Consider the following 25,910-nt stretch of genomic DNA (forward strand, 5'->3'; position numbering starts at 1 on the left):
TTAGCCTGGGTGACAAGATCAAAACTCTGTCTCAAAAAGAAAAAAAAAATTTAGAAGGAAATTTTCCCATTTTGCACTGACATTGGTGAAATCCAGGTTCAATATTAGTGTTTTAAATAAATTTATCATATCATTTTTTCTTTTTGGTGCCATTTGTTGACATTGAGCTAACAAGTCTGAGAGTGTTGGATTTGACAGACTGTGGGTTGACTCAGCTGGTTGTTCTGAATTGGTCTGGAATGTCAGTTGGCATAAAATATTAAAGTAAGTTTTGAGAAAAGGGAAGAAAGAAATTATGCCTATCTTGGATTTGAGCAGGGATTGAAACCGTCATTTTACTCCTGGCTATGTGGTTCATTGTTTGAAAGTCATTGTCCTACTATATGTAAAACATGTCTTACTAAAATTTATATTTTGTTATATACTTGACCATTGAACAACATAGATTTGATCTGTGCAGGTCTACTTATATTGGATTTCCTTTCACCTCTGCCACCCCTGAGATGGCAAGACCAACCTCCCATTTCACTCTTCCTCCTTTTCCTCAGCATATTCAATGTGAAGTCATTGAGGATAAAGACTTTTATAGTAACCACTTCTGCTTAATTAATAGTAAATATATGTTTCTTATGACTTTCTTTTCTCTAGCTTAGTTTATTGTAAGAATACAGTATATAATACATAAAACATACAAAATATGTGTTAATTGACTCTTTATGTTACCACTAAGGCTTCTGGTCAGCAGAAGGGTATTAATAGTTATACTTTGGGGGAGTCAAAAGATATACGTGAGGCCAGGCTTGGTAGCTCCTGCCTGTAATCCTAACACTTTGAGAGGCTGAGGTTGGCGAATTGGTTGAGCTCAGGAGTTGGAAACCATCCTGGGCAAGATGGTGAAACTTCGTGTCTACAAAAAATAGAACAAAAATTAGCCATGTGTGGTGGTGCATGCTTGTATTCCCAGTTACTCCGGAGGCTGAGATGGGAGGATGGCTTGAGCCTGGGAGGTCAAGGCTGCAGTGAGCCTCCCAAGTAGCTGGGATTACGGGAGCCTACCACTACACCCGGCTAATTTTTGTATTTTTGGTAGAGACAGGGTTTTGCCATCTTGGTCAGGCTGGTCTTGAACTCCAGACCTAGTGATCCACCCGCCTCGGCCTCCCAAAGTGCTGGGATTACAGACGTGAGCCACCATGCCCGACCTTTAAAATGTTACTTTAAATTAACATACATACTCAGTTATATGTTTTGATTTTATTTAGAACTTTCATTTTAAGACAAGACTAAGTGAAATTGTAGAAATTAGTTGAGAAATGAGACTGTGCATTTCATATTGGCCCATGGTGTAAAATGATCTGATGTATAATGAAACTTAGTTGAATACAAATGTTATTTTATCAGTTTTGTTTTTAGCTGGTAAGTTAATTTATAGTTATTAACCTTGATTTGACTGTCCTTTTGAAAAATCTTGCCTAAGAAAACTAAATGTTTGACCATCAAAACACTGGTCTTAAAATAGAGTTCAGACTATTTTTTAGCTTGACACAGTTGTCTCTCTTGCTTTGCTTTCCTTCTGAAATGATGTTTCCATTTTGGGGACTGGGAAGAGCAATGATTATTTATAGACTAGTGTGTTTTGGACAGGTGGTATATTTACACAGATCAGTGGAATTATTTGTCCCCTAAGACCTTTAATATGAATGCATTTCATTTTATCACTTTTTGTAATTAAAAGAGCAAAATAATGATGTGGGTGAGTAGAGAACATCATCTTTAATTTTGTATGTTAATGCAACAGGTGTCCACTATATATCAGGAATTTTTCAGAGTTTTGGGGTTACCGATAAACCACATAGCTTTATCACTGAAAAATTTTAAAGACCGTTTTTGTATTTTCTTACGGAGCATACAACGTAAAAATATCTCTCTGTCCTCACCGTTTCGGCTTTCTGTTTGATAGAAGTGTTCTAGGGAGTCAAACCCTGTAGAAAACTGGAGCATTCATACATTGCTGAAACTTTTTATATTACATTCTATATTTTAAAAATTAAAGTTATAAAGTAACCATTAGCAGTACTGCATAACAAAAGCTTTACAACTTAAAATACTTCTGAAATTTAGCATGTGCACATATTTTTGAGATTTACAACTATTGTTATATTAATTATGTAGGTAACGTCAGAGTTATACACTCCGGTTATTATACCAGGGACTTTTTGCCATAAAAAGTACCAAATCAAATAGCATCAAATGAAATTCTTTCCGTCAATCTATATATGGTAGCAGTTTTCTCTAGTAAAACTCTACATAAAGAACTGCTTTCTTCCCTGTAGCAGGAACTACTTTCATTTTATTCCTTTTTGAGAGCACCTGACTCTTGAGAAAATACTTTCCATCTGGTTAGAGACTAGATGACATAATATAGTCCCATTCAGAGAGATATTGATAGTAAAATAGTCTCTTCCTTTTCTCTTCCCTTACCTGTCTTCAACTCTTCTGGAACCTCCTCTCTGTCCTTTATCTATTATGCCCTGGTTATCCAGAGCCATCTTAATTTTAAAATTCTCCATAATTTTTTTTTATTATATTGAATTCACAATTCATTCTAGGGTCATCCAGATACATCATTTACCAGGAGAAGCAGTTAGCTTGCCTCTTGAGATATTTGGCCATTTCATTATCTTGCGTCACATGGTTGAAAACCTTTCTTTTTGGATATTGTATATGACCATTAGTGCTTTTCAGTCTTTTCTGTTCTTACAGTTCATATTTTTACCCTTCTTTTTACAAACAAAGTTGGAGAGAAAATTAAATACTCTTTTGAATATGTTAATACTTAGTTTAATAAAAAATCAGAATTACACCTCAATTTCTGGAGGTGAGGCGGTAGTCAAAAAACTGAGTAAGCTATGGCCCTATAAGGGAGAGAATAGATTAGAATACTTATCTAATGTGAGACACATGTTCTAAAAGAAAAGAGAATCAAGTGCTGTCAGAAAAAAAGGTGACGTACTGACTTGAGGTGAATTTAGGATATCAAAGAATATCTAGAGGAAGTGACCTTTGAGCAGGGCCTTGGAGCAGGGCCAACTTACCCATTAAGCACAATAAGCACAGTGCCTTGGGCCCATGCTATTTATAGGAGCCCATAAAATTCACTTTAATTTTAATTACTTTTTTCCAGGAGAAAAAATGAGTATAATAGTGATGAATAATGAATCCAGCCTGAATTATATTTGTCTTCATATTAATGAAGTTATAAAATGTAATTTTTAATATACACTATTTTTAAATGGAGGAAGTGACTTACAGAGGTGAAAGTGCCTGGGACTTGGAAAAGTCATAATGTAAACTGCCTATAAAGTTAAGTAAGGGTTTGTGGGTGTAAGTGGCTAAAGTTGGCAAAATGTTGAGTAAGAAACTGGTAATTAAACAATAAATTCATTTTAAGGAGTTAAATATATATGATTTCTTTTCCATGTGCTGCTACTCTTTGAAGCACAGCAATGACCAGATAAACGTTATTTAGCTAGAACTAATAAACACCACCTGATATGCTGAACAAGAAAGATGCCTTCAGTTAGTCAATGTAAAAGTCATTGTATTGAGAGGCAATATCTGCTTCAATATTTCCTCAGTTATCAATTTAATATTAGTTTGTAAACATTTAAGATATATATACATCATTGATAACAGAAACATAGTTAAAATGTGGTGATATGGAGAATACATTTTTGATTCTAAGACGTGCTGCAATATTTTGTTTCCACAAACCCATTGCCATAAAACTCATACCATAGCATAGAATGAACCTCCATGGTGAAACAAGGATTGATCATTTCAGACCTTGACTTTATTCATGCTTATAAACAGTAACAGAGTCTATATATAGGTGGTACTGAGTAAGGATCCCTAAAGGTATCGAACACATTTAGGTATAAGTTAGAAATACTGGGGCTTCCCTTTCTTAAAGGGTAATCTGTGAGGCATCTGGAGATTCTGGTTAAAAATCTTAACCATACCCAAGATTTATTGTAGCATCATTTTAGTGGATACATCCTGGAATAATGTGCATTTTAAATGTTATTTTTAAGGACTCAAAAGTTGGAGAACCAGTAAGATAGTGTGGATTTTTTTTTGAAGATCTGACTAATCTTCCTGATGAAAGATACTAAGAGAGAATAGGGATAAGGAGTAAAGGGTAGAAATGTGGGGAAAAAAGGATGTGGAGTGATTTAGTGGTAGGTGACCACTATTGCACTGTCACCCTGACATGAATAAAAAAGCCCCATCTCTATCCATTAATCTTTTATGACTTCCAAACCTTTCTTGTTTTGTACTTATTTTTTATCCTTCACTGTTTGCTTTGATTCCCCCAGCCAAATTATAAGCTAATTAAGGAGAAACCTATTTTTGCATACTCTTGCAAAAGACTACACATAGTAACTGCTTAAACTGATTTTACTGAATAAGAACAAATTCACCAAAGTCTCATTGAACTTACCTATATATAGTATCTCCCATTTTAACACTTTTGTTGTAAGTAAATCTGAATTTCCCCTGGCATCTCTTGCTTTAAGAGGGGTTACTGCAAAGTAGCTCCAAGTGTGGGCTTCAGTGTCAGAAAACCTGGATTGAAATCCTGGCCCCACTCCTTAATTGCTATATGCCCTTAGGCAAGTTTTGTACTCTTTGAACCTTAGTGCCCTCGACTATGACATGGCCCTAATAGTATCTACTTCAAATTATTATTATGAAAATTAAATGAGATAATGTATGTTAAATATTTAGCATAATGCTTGGCATAAAGTACTCAATAAATGTTAGTGGTTCTGAGAGGTGAGGCCAGATGGACTTCTTGGGTTGAGTGGGACTTGGAGAACTTTTCTGTGTAGCTAGAGGATTGTAAACGCACCAATCGGCGCTCTGTGTCTAGCTAAAGGATTGTAAATGCACCAATTAGCCCTTTGTGAAAACACACCAATCAGCACTCTGTGTCTAGCTAAAGGATTGTAAACGCACCAATCAGCACGCTGTAAAAACGCACCAATCAGCGCTCTGTGTCTAGCTAAAGGTTTGGAAATGGACCAATCAGCACTCTGTAAAATGGACCAATCAGCCCTTTGTAAAATGGACCAATCAGCATGACGTGGGCAGGGACAAATAAGGGAGTAAATGCTGGCCACCACCAGCCAGCAGAGGCAAGCTGCTGGGATCCCCTTCCACGCTGTGGAAGCTTTCTTCTTTCACTCTTCACAATAAATCTTGCTGCTGCTCACTTTTTGGGTCTGTACAACGTTTAAGAGCCGTAACACTCACCATGAAGGTCCGCGGCTTGGTTCTTGAAGTCAGCAAGAGCAAGAACCCACTGGAAGGAACCAACTGCAGAAATTCCAGACACAGTTCTGTTTCTTATAAGCCAGCAGTTATCAAAGTGTTATCCATTCACCCTCTTGGGGTCCCTGAGACTGAAAACTATTTACATAATAATGCTGAGACTTTATTTGCCTTTTTCACTCTCATTTTCTTTTCTTTTTTTTTTTTTTTGAGACGGAGTCTTGCTCAGTCGCCCAGGCTGGAGTGCAGTGGCGCGATCTTGGCTCACTGCAAGCTCGGCCTCCTGGGTTCACGCCATTCTCCTGCCTCAGCCTCCCAACTAGCTGGGACTACAGGCGCCCGCCACCTTGCCCGGCTAATTTTTTTTTGCGTTTTTAGTGGAGACGGGGTTTCACCGTGTTAGCCAGGATGGTCTCGATCTCCTGACCTCGTGATCCGCCCGCCTCGGCCTCCCAAAGTGCTGGGATTACAGGCGTGAGCCACCGCGCCCAGCCACTCTCATTTTCTCATGTGTAGAAAGTGGAGTTTTCCAGAGGCTAGCTGAAGCAGATGTGAGAATCCAGCTTCTATTAACCCAGACAGACACCAGAGAGATTTGTACACATGTAAAATAATGCCATTCTTCTCACCATTTGGGAGGGAGGTAGAGGGAGTGCTTATTTTTGTAAAATTGATTCATTTATGTTAACATGTAATGGATTTATTTTTGTTATATTTAAGTTGATAGGTAAATATTTTTAAATGTATGTTTTAATTTTTTTTTTTTTTTATTTAAGACAGAGTCTCGCTGTCACCTAGGCTGGAGTGCAGTGGCGTAATCTCGGCTCACTGTAAGCTCCGCCTCCTGGGTTCACGCCATTCTCCTGCCTCAGCCTCCGGAGTAGCTGGGACTTAATGGGCCCCTGTGACCGCACCTGGCTAATTTTTTTGTATTTTTAGTAGAGACGGGGTTTCACCGTGGTCTTGACCTCCTGACCTCATGATCTGCCCGCCTCGGCCTCTCAGAGTGCTGGGATTACAGGCGTGAGCCACCGCTCCTGGCCATATGTTTTAATTTCTAATACGATAAAGAACAAGAAATAATACAATGTAACTGGGATATAGGATGCCTGAAGAGGTTATGTTGTAACTATTACCAGAAAGGGGTCCTGATCCAGACCTTAAGAGAGGGTTCTTGGATCTTGCACAAGAAAAAATGTGAGGCGAGTCCACAGAGTAAAGTGAAAACAAGTTTATTAATAAAGTAAAGGAATGTCACGCCTGTAATCCAGCCCTTTGGGAGGCTGAGGTGGGTGGATCTCCTGAGGTCAGGAGTTCAAGACCAGCCTGGCCAACATGGTGAAACCCTGCCTCCACTAGAAATACAAAAATTAGCTGGGCGTGGTGGCGGATGCCTGTAATCCCAGCTACTTGGGAGGTTGAGACAGGAGAATCACTTGAACCCAGGGGGCAGAGGTTGCAGTGAACCGAGATCGCACCACTGCACTGCAGCATGGGCAACAAGAGCGAAAATCCGTCTCAAAAACCAACCAACCAAACAAACAAAAATAAAAGAAAATAAAGGAATGAAAGAATGGCTGCTCCATAGACAAGAGCATACTCAAGGGCTGCTGTTTGCTCATTTTTATGGTTATTTCTTGATTATATGCTAAACAAGGGGTGGATTATTCATGCCTCCTCCTTTTAGACCAGATAAGGTAACTTCTTGACCTTTCCATGGCATTTGTAAACTGTCATGGTGCTGGTGGAGGTGTAGCAGTAGGGATGACCAGAGGTCACTTTCATCATCATCTTGATTTTGGTCGCCTTCTTTACTGCAACCTGTTTTATCAGCAAGGTCTTTATGCCTGTATCTTGTATCAACCTCCTATCTTATCCTGTGACTTAGAATGCCTGACTATCTGGGAATGCAGCCCAGTAGGTTTCAGCCTCATTTTACCCAGCCCTTATTCAAGATGGAGTTGCTCTGGTTCACATGCTTCTGATATAACCAGTCTTTCTGTAAAGCAAAAGGATTTACGTTTAATGTGTGTTTAGGGGCAATTTTAAAGAAAATTAAGGTTTTAAAAAAGATATGGATGATTTAGGAAAAAGTCTTAGAGACAGAAAATATGAATGAAAAAGTAACACTGGTATATGGCGGTAGTGAGAAAAAGGAGTTGTTTATAATTGGGGGGGTTGTAATGAAAACTATGTTGATGGGGCTACAAGCTGTGGGCAGTGAGAGAGGATACCGTAAACTGATACCAGCCAGCTATAAATACTTGAAAGTAAAACGCAGCTACTTAGAGGAGCTGCTGGAAACAAGATCGTAGGTAATATTTATCCTCAAAGTCAGTACTTTTCAGACTTAATTGGACAGATGTATCATCTAGGAGCTTGTTAAAGTTCATATTCCGATTAACTGATTCCGATTAACTAATTCTATATTTCAAATAAGCTCCCAGAGGCTGCTAAAACTTTAGGCATCACTTGATAAGTCATATATGCACATTAGAGTTTGAGAAGCATTGCTCTATGTCATTATTTTACAGGTGAGGTAATGGAAGCTCAGAGAACTTAGTTGATTTGCTCAGGATTCCAAAGTTTGTAAGAACAAAACTTGGATTAGAATACAAATGGCTTCATACCAGACTTCACAGTGTTTCCCTAATTTCTTAGAAAGATCGAATGCCAAAATTAGGAATTAAAATAATTGTTAAATTAATTTTCAAGTTCTTTTTTGTTGAATGTTTATTGTAGATTCAGAGATATATGTACAGGCTTGTGATATAGGTAAATTATGTGTCATAGGAGTTTAGTGTACAGATTATTTCATCAGCCAGGTAATAAGCATAGTATATGATAGGCAGTTTTTTGGTCCCCACTCTCCTTCCACCCTCCAGCCTTAAGTAGGCCCCAGTGTTTGTTGTTTTCTTTGTATGCATGTGTACTGAATGTTTAGCTCCTGCTTATAAATGAGAACATGAGGTATTTGTTTTTTTGTTCCTGTGTTAGTTTGCTTAGGATAATGGCCTCCAGCTCCATACATGTTCCTGCAAAGGACATAATCTCATTCTTTTTCATGGCTGGATAGTATTCCATGGTGTTATATGTATCACATTTTAAAAATCCAGTCTACCATTGATAGGCATTTAGGTTGATTCCATGTCTTTGCTGTTGTGAATAGTACTGCGATTAACATATGTGTGCATTTGTCTTTATGGTAGAACATTTTACATTCCTTTGGGTGTATACTCGGTAGTGTGAATGATAGTTCTGTTTTAAGTGGGAATGGTAGTTCTGGGTCATTCCCAATAGTGGGAATGATAGTTCTGGGTCAGATGGTAGTTCTGTTTTAAATTCTTTGAGAAAACACCAAACTGCTTTCCACAGTGGTTGAACTAATTTACATTCCCACCAGCAGTTTATGTGTTCCCTTTTGTCCTCAACCTCGCCAGCGTCTATTATTTTTTGACTTTTTAATAATGCCATTCTGACTGGTGTGAGATGGTATCTCATTGTGGTTTTCATTTGCATTTCTCTAATGAGTGGTAATGTTGAGTATTTTTTCATATACTTGTTGGCCATGTGTATGTCTTCTTTTGTAAAGTGTCTGTTCATGTCCTTGACCCACTTTTTAATGGGATTATTTGTTTTTTGCTTGTGAATTTAAGTTCCTTATAGATTCCGGATATTAGACTTTGGTTGGATGGATAGTTTGCAAATATTTTCTCCCATTCTGTAAGTTATTTACTGTTTATATTTTCTTTTGCTGTGCAAGAAGCTCTTTAGTTTAAGTCCCATTTGTCAGTGTTTGAGTTTGTTGTCATTACTTTTGGCACCTTCAGCATGAAATCTTGGCCAGGGGCTATGTCCAGAATGGTATTTCCTAGGTTATCTTCCAGGGGTTTTATTGTTTTAGGTTTTACATGTAAGTCTGCAATCCATCTTGAGTTGATTTTTACATATGGTGTTAGGAAGGGGTCCAGTTTCAGTCTTCTGCATATGGCTACTCAGTTATTCTAGCACCATTTATTGAATAGGTACTCCTTTCCCCATTGCTTGTTTTTGTCAACTCTGTCAAAGATCAGAGTGGTAGGTGGTGCAGCTTTATTTCTGGGCTCTCTATTCTCTTCCATTGATCTGTGTGTCTGCTTTTGTACCAATACCATGCTGTTTTGGTTACTGTACCCTCATAGTATAGTTTGAAGTTAGGAAATAGGATGCCTCTGAATTTCAAGTTCTTGACTTTCATTTTCTAAAAGAAGGATTTATAGAGAAACCTTTATGATGAATTTTTTTATCAGTACATTAGCAAATATTTATTGAAATTGTATATTCTACACATGAAATATATATGACACAAATTCTGCCTTCAGTAAGCTTACTGTTTAGAAGAGGTGTTAAGATTTACATGAATAATTTCCCCCCTATATTCCATACTTAAAGTTTCCACCATTTCCTGAATGTCCCAGAGTCTGGCAGCCAGACTCTATCATAGCTCCTTGCCTTTGCATATTAAGTCCTTCTCCTTTTGGCAGATTTTCCCCCCACTGTGGTATTTTTTTCTTTTGTTTTGTTTAGATAGGGTCTCACTCCGTCACCCAGACTGGAGTGCAGTGGCACAATCACAGCTCACTGCAGCTTGACATCCATGCTTAAGTGATCCTCCCCGCTCAGCCTCCTGCATAGCTAGGACCGTAAGTATTCACCACCATGCCCAGCTAATTTTTTTATTTTTTGCAGAGATGAGGTCTTGCTATGTTACCTAGGCTGGTCTTGAACTCCTGGGCTCAAGTGATCCTCCTGCCTTGGCCTCCTGGATCAAAAACTTTCTTCTTTAAAAATTCAATGCAAGTATCCTTGCTCTGGTGAATCTTTGTGTATTTACATGATTCTCTGTTCTATAACACTTCATTCATTACTCTAGAATTTATTACATTGTATTAATATATTAGGTTATTCAGATAATTAAAGTGGTTATGATATGCCGTTTTACTAGTGCCTAGTTTAGAATTATTGGTGTTGATCTGCATCATTCAATAGAAATACAGTGTGAACCACATATGCAGTTTAAAATTTTCTGTATATAGACATTTTAAAAATAAAAAGAAGTGTTACGGAATCACCAGAGGTTAGGTCTAGGTCCTGCTGCTTGCCACACAGAAAGCTAATCACTGATAAAAGTATTGTTAAGGAAGAAGGCTTTAATCAGGTGCTGCAGCCGAGGAGATGGGAGCTCAGTCTCAAATCCGTCTCCCTGACTGACCAAAAGAAGGGGTTTATATAGCAGGGAAAAATATGTAACAATATGTAAGAAAACAAGAACTAGGGAGGGGCAAGGAGGCATATGGTGCTGTGATCTTGGTGAGTTTCAGTTCTTTGATACCTTTTTTTGAGAGACCTGAAGGTCCTTTCCTGAGGAACTCAGATAAAACAAATACAAGTGTCAAACTTTAACAGCAGAAGGGTTAATTTCTATGTCCATCCAAAAGAACAGTCCATGGGAGTATTGGACTGGTTTTAGAAGCAAGGTGAAATTAAATTTAATAGTATTTTATTTAACTCATATCCAAAGTATGATCATTTTAACACAATCAATATAAAAATTATTAATGAGATATCTTACATTTTTATGTTGTCTTCAAAATCTGCTGTGTTTTTAATTCTTAAAGCACAAATTTCAATTTGAACTGGCTACCACATTTCAGGTATTCTCGTGGCTAGTGGCTGTTGTATCGGACAGCACAGATCTAGAGTTTTTACAGGTTTTTAAAATGGCTTTTGAAATGCCTTTCTAGGCTGGGCGTGGTGGCTCATGCCTGTAATCACTTTGGGAGGCCGAGGTGGGCAGATCACCTGAGGTCAGGAGTTCAAGACCAGCCTGGCCAACAGGGCAAAGCCCTGCCTCTACTAAAAATACAGAAATTAGCCAGGCATGATTGCGTGTGCCTCTAATCCCAGCTATTTGGGAGCCTGAGGCAGGAGAATTGCTTGAACCCTGGAGGCAGAGGTTGCAGTGAGCCGAGATTCCCCCACTGCACTCTAGCCTGGGTGACAAAGTGAGACTCCATCTCAAAAAAAAGTAAAGAAAAATAAAATGCCTTTCTGAAGTAAGATATTTTTTTCAGTATGTCAAGTAAAAATAACTTTCTGGGTCTTGATGATTAAAATTTTCCCTTTTACTATGAATTTGATATATTTTCTCATGGTTATTTGTATCTTAATATGCTTAACTCCTAGTAAGATTTATCAGAAGCTCACATATTTTTTTATTACTGTTTTGTACTAGATAATACTCTCATAATTTTAAGGTGGCCTTTTAATTGAATATTCCAGAAGTAGATCTTAATGAAATATTGGTGTGAAACTATTGATGGTGATTTTTGACAAATAAATGTTGTTTTTGAAATGGGGAAAGTTCCCATGTCCCCCCTCACAGGATGTGCGATGGGGGAGTGGCTCGCTTCTTCAGCGCCCCAGTGCTCAGACTTCTAGGGGAGCATACAGAGGGGCAGGTTGTGGGGCTCTGACCCCATGGCAGTGTCTAGGAGTAAATGTTTACAGGTGAAGCCTCAGTGGCCATGTGTTACCATGTGCTCTTTTAGTTTTGCCATCTATAGGCGGCTTGTGTTCACCAGCTCAATTAGACCTTTTTTTACCTTGTCGCAAGGACAGAGGGCTTTCTGTATCCCGGTTCTTACCTTGGTGTACGGGAAGAATCCGATCACATTTGGGCTTGAAGAATAAGTACAAGGTTTGATTGAGTGGCGGTAGCTCTCAGCAGACCAGAAGGGAGATGGAGTGGGGACGATTTCGCCTGGAGTCGGGCCGCTCAGCCGCCTGGGCTTTCTCTGCGGCAGCCAACCTCTGCATCTTTCTGCTTCTAGTTGTTGGTGGCCCGTCGGCGTCCCGGTGTATGTCGGTGCATTCCCCTCGACGTCCAGCCACCTGCGTGTTCCTTCACTGATGTGCTCCTTTCGATGTCTAGCGGCCTGTGTGTCTGCCTGCTACGGTCTTGGGGGTTTCTGTAGGCACTGGATAGGGGCGTGGCAGGCCAAGGTGGTCTTGGGAAATGCAACGTTTAGGCAGGAAAACAAAAATGCCTGTCCTTACCTATGTCCATGGGAACTATTTTTGTTCCTACCCCTAGCTAGGAACCATACCCTCCTCTATCCCGCACTTCCCTTCCCCACTTCCGTATCATTTAAAAGGGCCATGCTCTTCCCTTCCCAGCACTCCCCTTATCATTTTGGCTCTTTCCAAATTATAAATTGACTATAAATTTGCAGAGTTTCCTTGTTCATCCAACAAATACAATCAGTATTGTGCTATATTTGGTAGATACAGAGGGTAAAAAGCACTAGGTGGAGATACGCGTGGAACTAGAAGCTTTTAACTGAGAAAGGGGATAAGAGATACGAAGGAAGGGTTTGGCAGCAATAGATTAGAAGAAGGGCTCATCTGGAAACAAGGAAGACAGTTCAGAATCTGTGTTAATAATCTAGAAAGAAGTAAAAGGAGAGGTATATGGAGACAGAGGTGGTAGAAATGTAGAGCAGTGGCTTTCAGAACTATTAAAGGAACTAGGGAAGACAGGATTTTATTTGGTAGAAAAGTAACAGGAAGGAATCAAGGATAACTTTCCAGTTTCTAGTTTAGGCAATTGATAGCCAGTTAAGGCAACTGAATTAAGAAAACCGGTGGCTCAAGCCTGTAATCCCAGCACTTTGGGAGGCCGAGACGGGCGGATCACGAGGTCAGGAGATCGAGACCATCCTGGCTAACACGGTGAAACCCCGTCTCTACTAAAAATACAAAAACTAGCCGGGCGAGGTGGCGGGCGCCTGTAGTCCCAGCTACTCGGGAGGCTGAGGCAGGAGAATGGCGTAAACCCGGGAGGCGGAGTTTGCAGTGAGCTGAGATCTGGCCACTGCACTCCAGTCCGGGCGACAGAGCGAGACTCCACCTCAAAAAAAAAAAAAAAAAAAGAAAACCAGAAAAAGATGTTTTTGAGGGAAGTTTGAAGATGATGATAATGTTAATAGTAGCTGATATTTTGAATGCTTCCTGTATGTCAGGCATTTTGATAAATGCTTTACATACATAATTTCATTTAATTTTCGTAACAGTCCTTTGAGGACGCTTATAATTATTATTTTGGTTTTACTGATGAGAGAAACAGTTAAAAAAAAGATTAGAGTATCTTCTTCAGGGTCAGATATTTAATAAGAAAGAGGCAGAGCCAGGATTTCAACCCAGGCAGTCTTTATTCCTGAGCTTTTGCTTCTAACTATTACACTTCCAGGTTACTGAATTTAGTGTTGGACGTGTTAAGTTTAAGGTGCCTGTGTTACCAAAACACTGGGGGTTTAATTGAGGGCCTGCTGCTTGCTACACAGAAAGTCAACCACTGAGAAAGGAGTATTGCCAGAGGAAGGCTTTAATCAGGTGCTGCAGCCATGATAGGAGACCAGTCTCAAATCCATCTCTCTGACCAACTAAAATTAGGGGTTTGTTTATATAGCAAAAGAAATGTAACCATGTGTGGAAAAGCAGGAATTAGGGACGGGTAAGGAAGAGGAGTTGGTCAACAGCAAACAGGCAGTGGGTTAGGCAATCATGATGGGTCAGGGGTCTGGCATCTTATTGTTCAGATGCAATGATCTGCGAAGTTTCAATTCCTTGATCTGAGAGGCCTGATAGTTGGTTTCCAGAGAAAGGAACTCAGATAAGACAAATGTAACTTGAAACTTTCTCAAGTTTCAAGACTGAGAGGGTCCATTTCTATGTGGTACAGTGGGCCAGTTTCACATGTGGGACAGCCAGTGGCAGATCTTCAGTATGGTGTATCAGCCCAGTAAGTAAGTGGCTAGAGAACAAGATTTTGAAAACTTCATTGTTTAGGCGAAAGATTTTAGTAGGAAGAACCTATCGTGAAGACTGGTATCTTGGAAACGAAGATGGGGTTTTGAGGGGGCGAGGTGTCAAGAACTATGAGTGATCAGCATTGTGAAATACAGTGGAGGAGGTCTCAGAAAATAAGTACTGAAAAGGGACCATTGTCTTAGCAGCAAGGATATCATTATGTTACCCAGAATATGACCTCATTTGCAAATAGGATCTTGGCAGATGTACATAATTAGTAGAATTCCTCATCTGTAATGACTGCGCTAGTGAGGAATCACAGAAATAAAAATTAGTTCTCTTGACTACTGATAGGAATTGGTCTTGAATATGTTTTTATTGTGGCTCTTTTCGATAATGCATTTGAAGTGCAGAAATACTTCATTTCAGAAATACATATTGTCAGACAGAATGTGTCTGTTCTGTATTTAATAGTCCAAGTCTATTTGAAAACTGTCTAATCAAATAGTGACTTTAAATGGTTTTAAACAGATTTGAGTATTCCATTATGGCTCTTGCTAGACATTTAACTTGTTTAGACTGAAGAAAAAATGATTTCCAATTAACACCAGATTTTATAAGAAAGAAAATATTAGCTAAATAATTAATTCCATGAAATGACTTGTATTCCAAACAAAAACAGGCAACATCTGTTAATTCAATTGGGAAGACAAGATTGAGCTTGATCCTTTAAGTTTTTAATTAACTGTTGTTCAGAATTTTTATTTCAAAAATGTTTTAAGTACTTTTAGTGAATAAGAGTGTGTCACACCACAACTTGAAGTATTTGATTTGTGTACAGTCACTAAATTTAACATTTTATTTATTGATTAAATAGTGAAAGCTGATCAATCTGACATTCTCTTGAACTCTGTTAACTATTCCCTTCATCTACAATTTAATGATAATGCTTTTAACAAATCCGAATCTCTACAGTTTGTAAAACAGACTTCTAAATAAGATAGTTAAGAATAAGTTATGTTCACAAGTTTCATTATAATTTCCACTGTATTCTAATTATTTGACAATTTGCTTTTTTAAATATATATACTTTAAGTTCTAGGGTACATGTGCACAACATGCAGGTTTGTTACATATGTTTACATGTGCCATGTTGGTGTGCTATACCCGTTAACTCGTCATTTACATTAGGTATATCTCCTAATGCTATTCCTCATACCTCCCCCTACCCCACGACAGGCCCGGTGTGTGATGTTCCCCTTCCTGTGTCCAAGTGTTCTCATTGTTCAGTTCTCACCTGTGAGTGAGAACATGCGGTGTTTGGTTTTCTGTCCTTGCGATAGTTTGCTGAGAATGATGGTTTCCAGCTGCATCCATGTCCCTACAGAGGACATGAACTCATCATTTTTAAAGGCTGCCTAGTATTCCATGGTATATATGTGCCACATTTTCTTAATCCAGTCTGTCATTGATGGGCATTTGGGTTGGTTCCAAGTCTTTGCTATTGTGAATAGTGCCACAATAAACATATGTGTGCACGTGTCTTTAGAGCAGCATGATTTATAATCCTTTGGGTATATACCCAGTAATGGGATGGCTGGGTCAAATGGTATTTCTAGTTCTAGATCCTTGAGGAATCGCCACACTGTCTTCCACAATGGTTGAACTAGTTTACAGTCCCACCAACAGTGTAAAAGTGTTCCTATTTCTCCGCATCCTCACCAGCACCTGTTGTTTTCTGACTTTTTAATGATCACCATTCTAACTGGTGTGAGATGGTATCTCATTGTGGTTTTGATTTGCATTTCTCTGATGGCCAGTGATGATGAGCATTTTTTCATGTGTCTGTTGGCTGTATAAATGTCTTCTTTTGAGAAGTGTCTGTTCATATCCTTTGCCCACTTTTTGATGGGGTTGTTTTTTTCTTGTAAATTTGTTTGAGTTCTTTGTAGGTTCTGGGTATTAGCCCTTTGTCAGATGAGTAGATTGCAAAAATTTTCTCCCATTCTGTAGGTTGCCTGTTCACTCTGATGGTAGTTTCTTTTGCTGTGCAGAAGCTCTTTAGTTTAATTAGATCCCATTGGTCAATTTTGGCTTTTGTTGTCATTGCTTTTGGTGTTTTAGACATGAAGTCCTTGCACATGCCTATGTCCTGAATGGTATTGCCTAGGTTTTCTTTTAGGGTTTTTATGGTTTTAGGTCTAATATTTAAGTCTTTAATCCATCTTGAATTAATTTTTGTGTAAGGTGTAAGGAAGGGATCCAGTTTCAGCTTTCTACATGTGGCTAGCCAGTTTTCGGTAATCCAAATTATAGTAAAAATATCGTTTTTATTTGTTGAAGGTCTTCTAGTTTCAGTTCCCACACTTTACATGAATCTCTTTTATATTATTACTGAGATGGATGCTCACGTATCCTTCTTTTCACATCTCTGGAGTTCATTACCCCTCAGCGCATACAGCAACTAGTCGTGAGTATCTATGAATACTAGACACCAGGATACGGGATATGGCAATGAACAAAATAGATACTAGCCCTGTCCTCCTGGAGTCTATAACCTCATTCTGATTTTAAATACATAATTAGAAGTATGTAAGCAATGTGAAGAAGAAATAGAGTGCTATAGAAGAATATGATGGGAATTTAACATAATGGGGGATGGTCAGAAAACATTGCCTTACGTTATTAATGTTTTAGCTGATACTTGAAGGTTGAATTAACTAGGGGGAAGGATGGGGAGGTTTTTCAAGCTGAGGAAATAGCATATACCAAGATCTAGTGTTGAGAACATGGTATATTAAAGCTACCTGAAATAATTACAGTGAGAGGGTATTCTCCTCATTTTTGCAGGAACCTAGCATGGCTCTTATGAGGACTAAAGGACTCTTTTAAGGGTTTGCAGCTTTGGAAGGGCAGCATTAGCAAACCTTCACAGATGCACATTAGAGTTTGAGATGCATTGTTTTACAAATGAGATAATAGAAGCCCAGAGAACTTAGTATCATGGTTTGCTCAGTATTCCACAGTTTGTTAATAGAATACCTGGATTGGAATAAAGATGTCTTCACACCATGGTCTAGGGCTTGTTTATCTAATGTCACAAAAAGATAGAATGCCAGAATTCTCTCTGTATGTCAGGCACTGAGCTAAATGCTTTACATAGATTATTTCATTTAATAATGTGTTAAGTGACTTTATAAGAATGAGACATCAACAAAATAGAGACAAGAAATGAAGAACATATAAATACTTGTAAGACATCTTGGCCTTCTGTAAATAACTGGCGTTGGGGTTGGGGTTGGGGTGAGGAGTGGAGACCAAAAAGAGATTAGACATTATGTGTTCAACAGTGAGCAGATATATGCAGATTTACCCCCAAGGCTGAGGGAGCTGATAGGCCGTAGAAAGAACCTGACAAGTCCAGTTTCTCGGAAAGAAATACTTAATAGGAACTTAGGAAAAGAAGGGATGTCTCAAGCAACCGCAAGATAGTGGATACCCACACCTGCTCTATGGAAAATATTCTTTATAAAGCAAGCTTTTAAGGTAAAACATGTGCAGCTGGTCCTATCTTCGGACTTTCTTGCCAAGACTTGTGACCACTGGGGAGTTTAGATAAGCATCTTTATGAGAGTTATGTATGTTATAGGCCTTTTTTAAAGACTTTACTGCAGAACACCTTGGTATGTGGTGGAGGGAGAAGCAGGTGGGTCAAACACTAGTTATCATGGCAGTTTTGCTTCAAGATGGCATCACCCTTGCCATGAAATAGTCTGTTTTCCTTCGCTATGTAAGGGCAATGAGTAGCAAACATTGGAGTTATCACTGAAACACCTACAGGTTGGTAAGGCTGGGGAAAATTCAGGCTATGTATACCTATTATAGCATTTTCTAAAACGTGATGTACTATTTTCCCCTTTTTATTTCATTTCCTCTTTGCTCAGAAATGGCCTCTTGAAATAGTAATCATATAAATTGATATTGTAAATTTTTTTAAGTTAACATATAGTGAAATTGACTTCTTCTTGTACAGTTTTATGAATTTAAACACAGATATAAATCCATGTAATCAGCACCACAATGAAGATACAGAAGAGTTCCATCAGCCTAAAACATTCCTACAGTTATTCCTTTGTAGTTATACACTCCTCCTATGCATAACCCCCACCAACTGCTGATCTGTTTATCATTACTATATTTTTAACATTTTGAGAATGTCATATAAATAGAATGAGACAGTATGTAATGTTTTGATACTTGGCTCTTTCCATACAGCATAATCCTCTGAGATTCATGCCAGTGTTGCTTATATCAATAATTCATTACTTTTTATTGCTAAGTAGCATTCCATTGCATAATGGATATACCATGATTTGTTTATCCAGTAGGACATTTGGGTTGTTTCCAGTTTTTGGTGATTATGAAAAGAAGCTGCTTCAAATATTTGTGTACAGGTTTTTGTGTGAAGTTTTTTTTTTTTTTCTGTAGATACTAAGGAGTGGGATTGCTGGGTTATTTGGTAAGTACATAACTTTATTTTATTTATTTATTTATTTATTTTTTTTGAGATGGAGTCTCGCTCTGTCACCCAGGCTGGAGCGCAATGGCGTAATCTTGGCTCACTGCAACCTCTTCCTCCTGGGTTCAAGTGATTCTCCTATATTAGCCTCCCGAGTAGCTGAGATTACAGGCATGCGCCACCATGCCCAACTAATTTTTGTATTTTTAGTAGAGATGAGGTTTGGCCATGTTGGCCAGGCTGGTCTCAAACTCCTGAACTCAAGTGATCTGCACACCTCGGCCTCCCAAAGTGCAAGGATTACAGGTGTGAGCCGCTGCACCTGGCCCATAGCTTTATAAGAAACTGCCACACTGTTTTCCAGAGTAGCTGTACCATTTTGCATTCCCACCAGCAACATATGATTTGGAGTTGCTCTATATCTTTATCATTTGATACTGTTAGTATGTTTTATTTTAGCTATCTTAATATTTGTATAAATAGTATCTCATTGTATATTTAATTTTTTGGAATCTTTATTGAGGTCTAATTCACCTAACATAAAAATTGCTCATTTAAAATGTTCAACCGTTCAGTGGTTTTAGTATATTCATAGTTATGTAACCGTCACAATCTTGTTAGAACATTTTCATCACTATGGTTTTAATTTGCATTTCTCTAATGGCTCATGGTAGTGAACATCTTTTTATGTGCTTCTTTGCCATTAGTATTTTCCAGTCTTTTGTCCATTTTTAAATTTGGGTTTTCTGTGTTCTCGCTCTTGAGTTTTGAGAGTGTTTATATATTCTAGATACAAGTCCTTTTGTTGATTTTGTGACTTGCAAACATTTTGTCCAAGTCTATAGCTTGTAGTTTTTTCATTCTTTAACAGTGGCCTTCACATAGCACAAGCTTTTTATTTTGATTGAGTTCAATTTATCAGTTTTTTTTTCCTTTTGATGTCATGACTTAAGATCTTTTTGTCTAACCCCTGGTCACAAAGATTTTCTCCTTTGTTTTCTTCTAAAAGGTTTATAGTTTTACATTTTACATTTCACTCTGTCATCCATTTTGAGTTAATTTTTGTAAAAGTTGTGGGGTTTAGACCAGTTCATTTTCTTAGATGTGAACATCCAATTGTTGTAACATAATTTGTTAAAAGAGTCTCTCTCCCTTGTCCTTTGAATTGCCTGTGCACCTTTGTCAAAAATCAATTTACCGTATTTGTTTGGGTCTGTTTCTGAACTGTCTATTCTGTTTCATTGGTTTGTATGTCTATTCCTTTGCCAATACCACAGTGTCCACTTTGTCTTAATTATGTCTTAAAATTGTCTAGGATGATTTCTCTGACTTCATTGTTTTTCAAAAATTTTACGGCTATTTTCATTCTTTTGTCTTTCTATTGGCTTTTGCCTTTTTATCTAGTTATTTTAGTTGTTTGGCCCTTATATTTTGCCTAATATAAAATTTAGACTCCATTTATCTATATAAAAAAAATTTCTGGCATATCGATTAGAACTGTATTAAATCTGTAGATCAATTTAGGGAGAATTGACATCTTTACTGCATTTTGGCTTCCAATACGTGATTATGGAAAGTGTCTCCATTTAGGTCTTCTTTGATACATTTTATCAGTGATTTGTAGTTTTCCGTGTACAGATCCTATACAAGTTTTGTTAAATTTATACCCAATTATTTCCTTTTAAAACTGTTGTAAATGGTATGCTGTTTAATTTCCCAATTGCTCATTGCCAGTATATAAAATTATGATTGATTTTTTTTTTCCAGACAGGGTCTCACTATGTTGCCCAGGCTGCAGTACAGTGGCACGATCTTGGCTCACTGCAACCTCTGCCTCCAAGATTCAAGCGATTCTCCCACCTTAGCCTCCTGAGTAGCTGAGACTACAGGCACTTTTGATGAAAACAGGGTTTCACCATATTGGCCAGGCTGGTCTCGAACTCCTGACCTCAAGTGATATGCCCACTTTGGCCTCCCAAAGTGCTGGGATTACAGGTGTGAGCCACTGTGCCTGACCAATTTTTAAAAAATATATTGACCTTGTATATTGTGACCCTCATAAACTCACCACTGTTTCTAGGAGTTTTTGATAAATTCTTTGGGATTGTCTACATGGTCATCTTGTCTACTGTTTTATGTCGTCCTTTTCAAACTGTATGCATTTGTTTCTTTTTCTTATATTATTGCCCTGACCAGGATATTCAATGTGATGTTGAATAGGTGTGAAGAGTAGCCATTCTTTCTCCTTGTTCCCATCTTAGTCTTTACTATTAGTTGTAATGTTTGCTGCAGGTTTTTTCCCCTCTTCCATAGATGCCTTTTATCAAGTCGGGGAACTTTTTTCCTATTTCTAATTCGCTAATTTATTGTTGATGGACATGGAGTTTTGTCACATGCTTTTTATGCGTCAAGTCATATGACTATGTTTTTTTTTTTCTTTACACTGTAATTTAGATTACATTTTTTGATTTTCAAATACTAAGCTAGTTTTGCATTCCTGGGATCTACTCCCACTAGGTTGTGGTATACTATTCTTTTTACATATTGTTGGACTCAGTTACCTAGTATTTTCTCAATGATTTTTACATCTCTATTTATAAGGGATATTGGTTTATAGTTTCCTTTGTGTACTGTCTTTGTCTGATTTTGGTGTCAAGATAGCATTGACGTCCTGAAATGAGTTGGGAAGTGTTCTCTCCCATCGTGGTCCTTTTGGACTGCTATAACAAGAATGCCACATCGACTGTGCCGCATATAAACAACAGAAATTTAAGATTAGGAAAATTTGTTTATCTTAGCACTCGAGGCTGGGAATTCTTAGGTCAAAGCATCAGCAGATTCCATGTCAGAAGGGCCTGCTTTCTGGCCCCTAGATGACTGTCTCCTCACTGTATCCTTACATGGTAAAAGGGGCATGGAAGCTTCCTGGGGTCTCTTTTATAAAGGCATTAATCTCCATCAAGAGGGCTCTGCCCTCATCACCTAATTGTTCACCAAAGGCCCACCTGCTAATACTATAACATTGGGGGTTAGGATGTCAGTGTATTTATGAATTTTGGGGTGACACATTCAATCTATAATACGTCCTTCTGTTTTCTGAGATTGTATAGCGTTGGTGTCACTTTGTTGAATGTTTGGTTGATCCCCTCCTTGAAATTATCTGCGTCTAGAGATTTCTGCTTTTTTTTTTTTGAGGCAGAGTCTCACTCTGTTGCCCAGGCTGGTGTGCAGTGGCACGATCTCTGCTCACTGCAACCTCTGCCACCAGAGTTCTAGTGATTCTTCTAAGCCTCCTGAGTAGCTGGGATTATAGGCGCCTGCCACCACACCCAGCTAATTTTTTTGTATTTTTAGTAGAGGCAGGGTTTCACCATATTGGCTAGGCTGGTCTCGAACTCCTGATCTCAGGTGATCCACACCCCTCGGCCTCCCAAAGGGCTAGGATTACAGGCATGAGCCACCACACCCCCACACCCAGCCAAGATTTCTTTTTTGGAAGGTTTTTTTTTTCTTTTTTTGAGATAGAGTCTCACTCTCGCCCAGGCTGGAGTGCAGTGTCACAATCTTGACTCACTGCAGCCTCTGCCTACCGGGTTCAAGTGATTCTCCTGCCCTCAGCCTCCTGAGTAGTTTACAGGTATGTGCCACCATGCCCAGCTAATTTTTGTATTTTTAGTAGAGATGAGATTTCACCATGTTGACCAGGCTGGTCTCAGACTTCTGACCCCAGGTGATCTGCCCACCTCAGCCTTCCAAAGTGCTGGCATTACAGGCGTGAGCCACCACACCTGGCCATTTTAGGAAGGTTTTTAATAATGATTCAATTTCTTTAATACTTATAACTCTATTTAGGTTGTCTATTTCATTTTGGGTGAAGTTTGGTAGTGTATGGTTTTTGAGGAATTGACCGGTTTTATCTAAGTTGTCAAATGTAGGCATATAGAGTTGTTTGTAGTTTTCTCAGTATCCTTGAATGTCTGCAGTGTCTGTAGTTCTTCTCTATTTCATTTTTATTGTTGGTAATTTGTGTCTTTTCTTTTTTCTCTGTCAGTCTTGCTTGAGTTTTTTTGTTTTTTAAATAAATTATATTACTCTTTCTAAAGAACCACCTTTTGATTTCACTGATTATTAGGGTTTTTTTTTTTTGGTTTGTTTTCAATGTTGGTCATTTCCATTATTCCATTTGCTTTTGGGTTCATTTTGTTTACATTTTCTGTTTTCTTAAAGTGGAAGCTTAGATTAGTGATTTGAGATTTCGCATATAAACATTCTATGTCATAAATTCCCCTCTAAGCACTGTTTTAGCAGTATCCCTCGAATTTTGATAGGTTGTATTTTTATTAATTCAAAATATTTTCTGATTTCCCTTGATATTCCTTTTTGACTGATGGATTATATAAAATTGTGTCATTTAATTTCCATGTGTTTGGAGAATTTGCTGTTATCCTTTCATTATTGATTTCTAATTTTGTTACAGTTTAGGAGAACATACTTCGCATAATTTCAATTCTTTTAAATTTGGTAAGGCTTATGACCCAGGATATAGTCTATCTTGGTACATAGTTCCATGTGCATTTTGAAAAGGATAAGTATGTATATTCTGGTGATGTTCTTGAAGTTTTCTTTAAAGGTTAATTACATCCACTTGGTTAATTGATGTTCGGTTCTTCTATATTCTTGCTGATTTTCTGTCTACTCATACTCATTTTATTGATTACTAAGAGTTATGTTGAAGTCTCCAGCTATAATTGTATATTTGTCTCTTTCTCCTTTCATTTCTGTTAGTTTTTGATTCATAGATCTTGAAGCTCTGTTGTAGGTGCATCTGCATTTTCAAAGCATTTTTTTTTTTGATGAGTTGATTCTTTTATGGTTATTGATACTCTATCCTTCGTAATTTTGTTTACTTTGATGCTTACTTTGATATTAATATAACAGTTTCATCTTCCTTTTGATTAGTATTTGCATGGTATATCTTTTTCCATCATTTTACTTTCAAACTTCACTTTATATTATGTTTGAAGTGAATTTCTTGCAGGCGACATACATAGTTGGACATTTAAAAAACTCATTGTGACAATCCGTCTTTTAATTGGTATGTTTAGATAGGTCATTTACATTTAATGTAATAATTGTTATGTTTGGATTTAGATCTACCATTTTATTATTATTATTATTATTTTGCTTTTCCGTATGTTTTCTGTTCATTTTCCCTTTCTTGTTTTTTTTGGGGGTGGTGGGAGTATTTTAATATTTTTTGTATTTTAATGTATCAGTTGTATTTTTTCTTGTATCTGTTTCTACAGTTATTTCTAATGGTTGCTTTAGGGATTATAATATACATACTTCACTTTAAACAGTCTACTTAGGATTAATATTTTACAATTTTATAGAATGTAGAAACCTTTACACCAAATAGGTCTCTCTCCCTTTCCTCTTAAGCTGTGATTGTCTTGTGTTGACATCCACATACATTGAAAACTCCATTAGACAAGATTATAATTTTTGCTTTCAGCTGACAAAGATTTTATAGAACTCAAAAAGAATACTTCATTATATATATATACCCAGATATTTGCTGCTTCTGTTGATTTTCCTTCATTCCTGATGAGGTTTTGAGTTTCCTGATTATTATTTCTCATCTATCCAGAGAAATTCCTTTAACAATTTTTTTAGAGTAGTCTACTGGCCGCAAATTCTCTTAGATTTTCTTTCTCTGAGATTATCTTTATTTCACCTTCATTCCTGAAGGATGTTTTCAATGGATATATATTCTGGGCTGACAGTTCTTTTCTTGTTGCACTTTAAAAATTTGAATCTACCTCCATGTCTGGAGATTTCGATAAAAATTTCACAGTTGTTAAAATAAGCAATGAGTTGTTTTTCTCTGGCTACTTTCAAGAGTTATTTTATGTTTAGTTTTTTGCAGTTTGATTATGATCCATCTGGGCTTGGACTTCTTTGGATTTATCCCATTTGGAGTTTACTCAGCTTCTTGAATATGTAGGTTTATGTCTTTCACCAAATTTGGGATGTTTTTAACTATTATGTCTTAAGATTTTTTTTTATGTACTGTATTCTATTTCTTTTCCTTTGGGAACCTGGGTGACATGAATGTTAGATTTTTTTGTAGTCCCTCAAGTCCCTGAGATCCTCCCTCTTCCTCTCCCCATCATTTATTCCTCTATGGCTTAGAGTGAATAATTTCTGTTGATCTGTCTTCAGGTGTACTCACTCTTTGCTCTGTCATCTCTATTTCTGCTTGCATTTGGTGAGTTTTTATTTTATTTGTTAAATTTTTCAGTTCAAAATTTTTTATTTGATTCTTCTTTTGATCTTCTATTTTTGTGCCAGAGCATTCCTTTCTATTCCTTTCAAGCATATTTGCACTTCCTTGGTGAAGCATTTTAATGATAGTTTTTGTTACATAATTCCAACATCTGTGTCATCTTGGAGTTGGCATTTGTTGTCTTCTGCCATGTGTTGAGATTTTCCAGGTTATTTGTATGCCAGGTGATTTTGGATTGTATCTTGGGCATTTTGGATATTATGTTAGGAGAGTCAAGGTCTTGCTTATATCCTGTATAGAGTATTGACTGACTTGTTCAGGTTTAGGCACAATTTCTTTTTTTTTTTTTTTTTGAGACAGAGTTTCACTGTGTCGCCCAGGCTGGAGTGCAATGAAGCGATCTCAGCTCACTGCAACCCTCTCCTCCCGGGTTTTCCTGCCTCAGCCTCTTGAGTAGCTGGGATTACAGGCACATGCCACCATGCCCAGCTGGTTTTTTTGTATTTTTAGTAGAGATAGGGTTTCACCGTGTTAGCCAGGATGGTCTCGATCTCCTGACCTCATGATCCACCTTCCTTGGCCTCCCAAAGTGCTGAGATTACAGGTGTGAGCCACTGTGCCCAGGTGATTTAGGCACAATTTCTAACTAACCTTGTGTGATTTGTGATTTCAATATTAGTGTTCTTTTCAAAGCCTTTGATACGCTATTCAGATATGTCCCATATGATATGCTATTCAGATATGTCCCACATGTGACCAGATATGTGTCAGGTGCCTGGACAGCAGTATATTCATAGTTTAATTTTCAGAGTCTCTGGTGTATTGTTTAGGTTCAGATCCAGTTATGCAAGCTTTTCTCTCTATGCATTCTTCTTGACCTCTGAAGTGTCCCTTTTCTGTTCTCTGGTCAGATAA

At 37.8% G+C, this 25,910-nt stretch overlaps 1 protein-coding gene across 3 annotated transcripts in view; it reads left to right on the plus strand.

Annotated features, from left to right (window-relative positions):
* The window catches only part of XPR1 (xenotropic and polytropic retrovirus receptor 1), a 257,480-nt gene that overhangs the window by 94,055 nt on the left and 137,515 nt on the right, over positions 1–25,910 (plus strand). Inside the window, exon 3 of one of the 3 annotated variants that reach the window (XM_030935137.1) lies at positions 18,676–18,706. The exons of the other annotated variants lie outside the window; for them this stretch is intronic. Within the exon in view, the coding sequence (XP_030790997.1) occupies positions 18,676–18,706 (31 nt within the window). The remainder of the gene's footprint in view (positions 1–18,675; positions 18,707–25,910) is intronic. 3 annotated transcript variants of the gene reach the window in all.

This window comes from Rhinopithecus roxellana, chromosome 8 (assembly GCF_007565055.1).
Source record: "Rhinopithecus roxellana isolate Shanxi Qingling chromosome 8, ASM756505v1, whole genome shotgun sequence".
In the NCBI taxonomy this organism is placed as follows: domain Eukaryota; kingdom Metazoa; phylum Chordata; class Mammalia; order Primates; family Cercopithecidae; genus Rhinopithecus; species Rhinopithecus roxellana.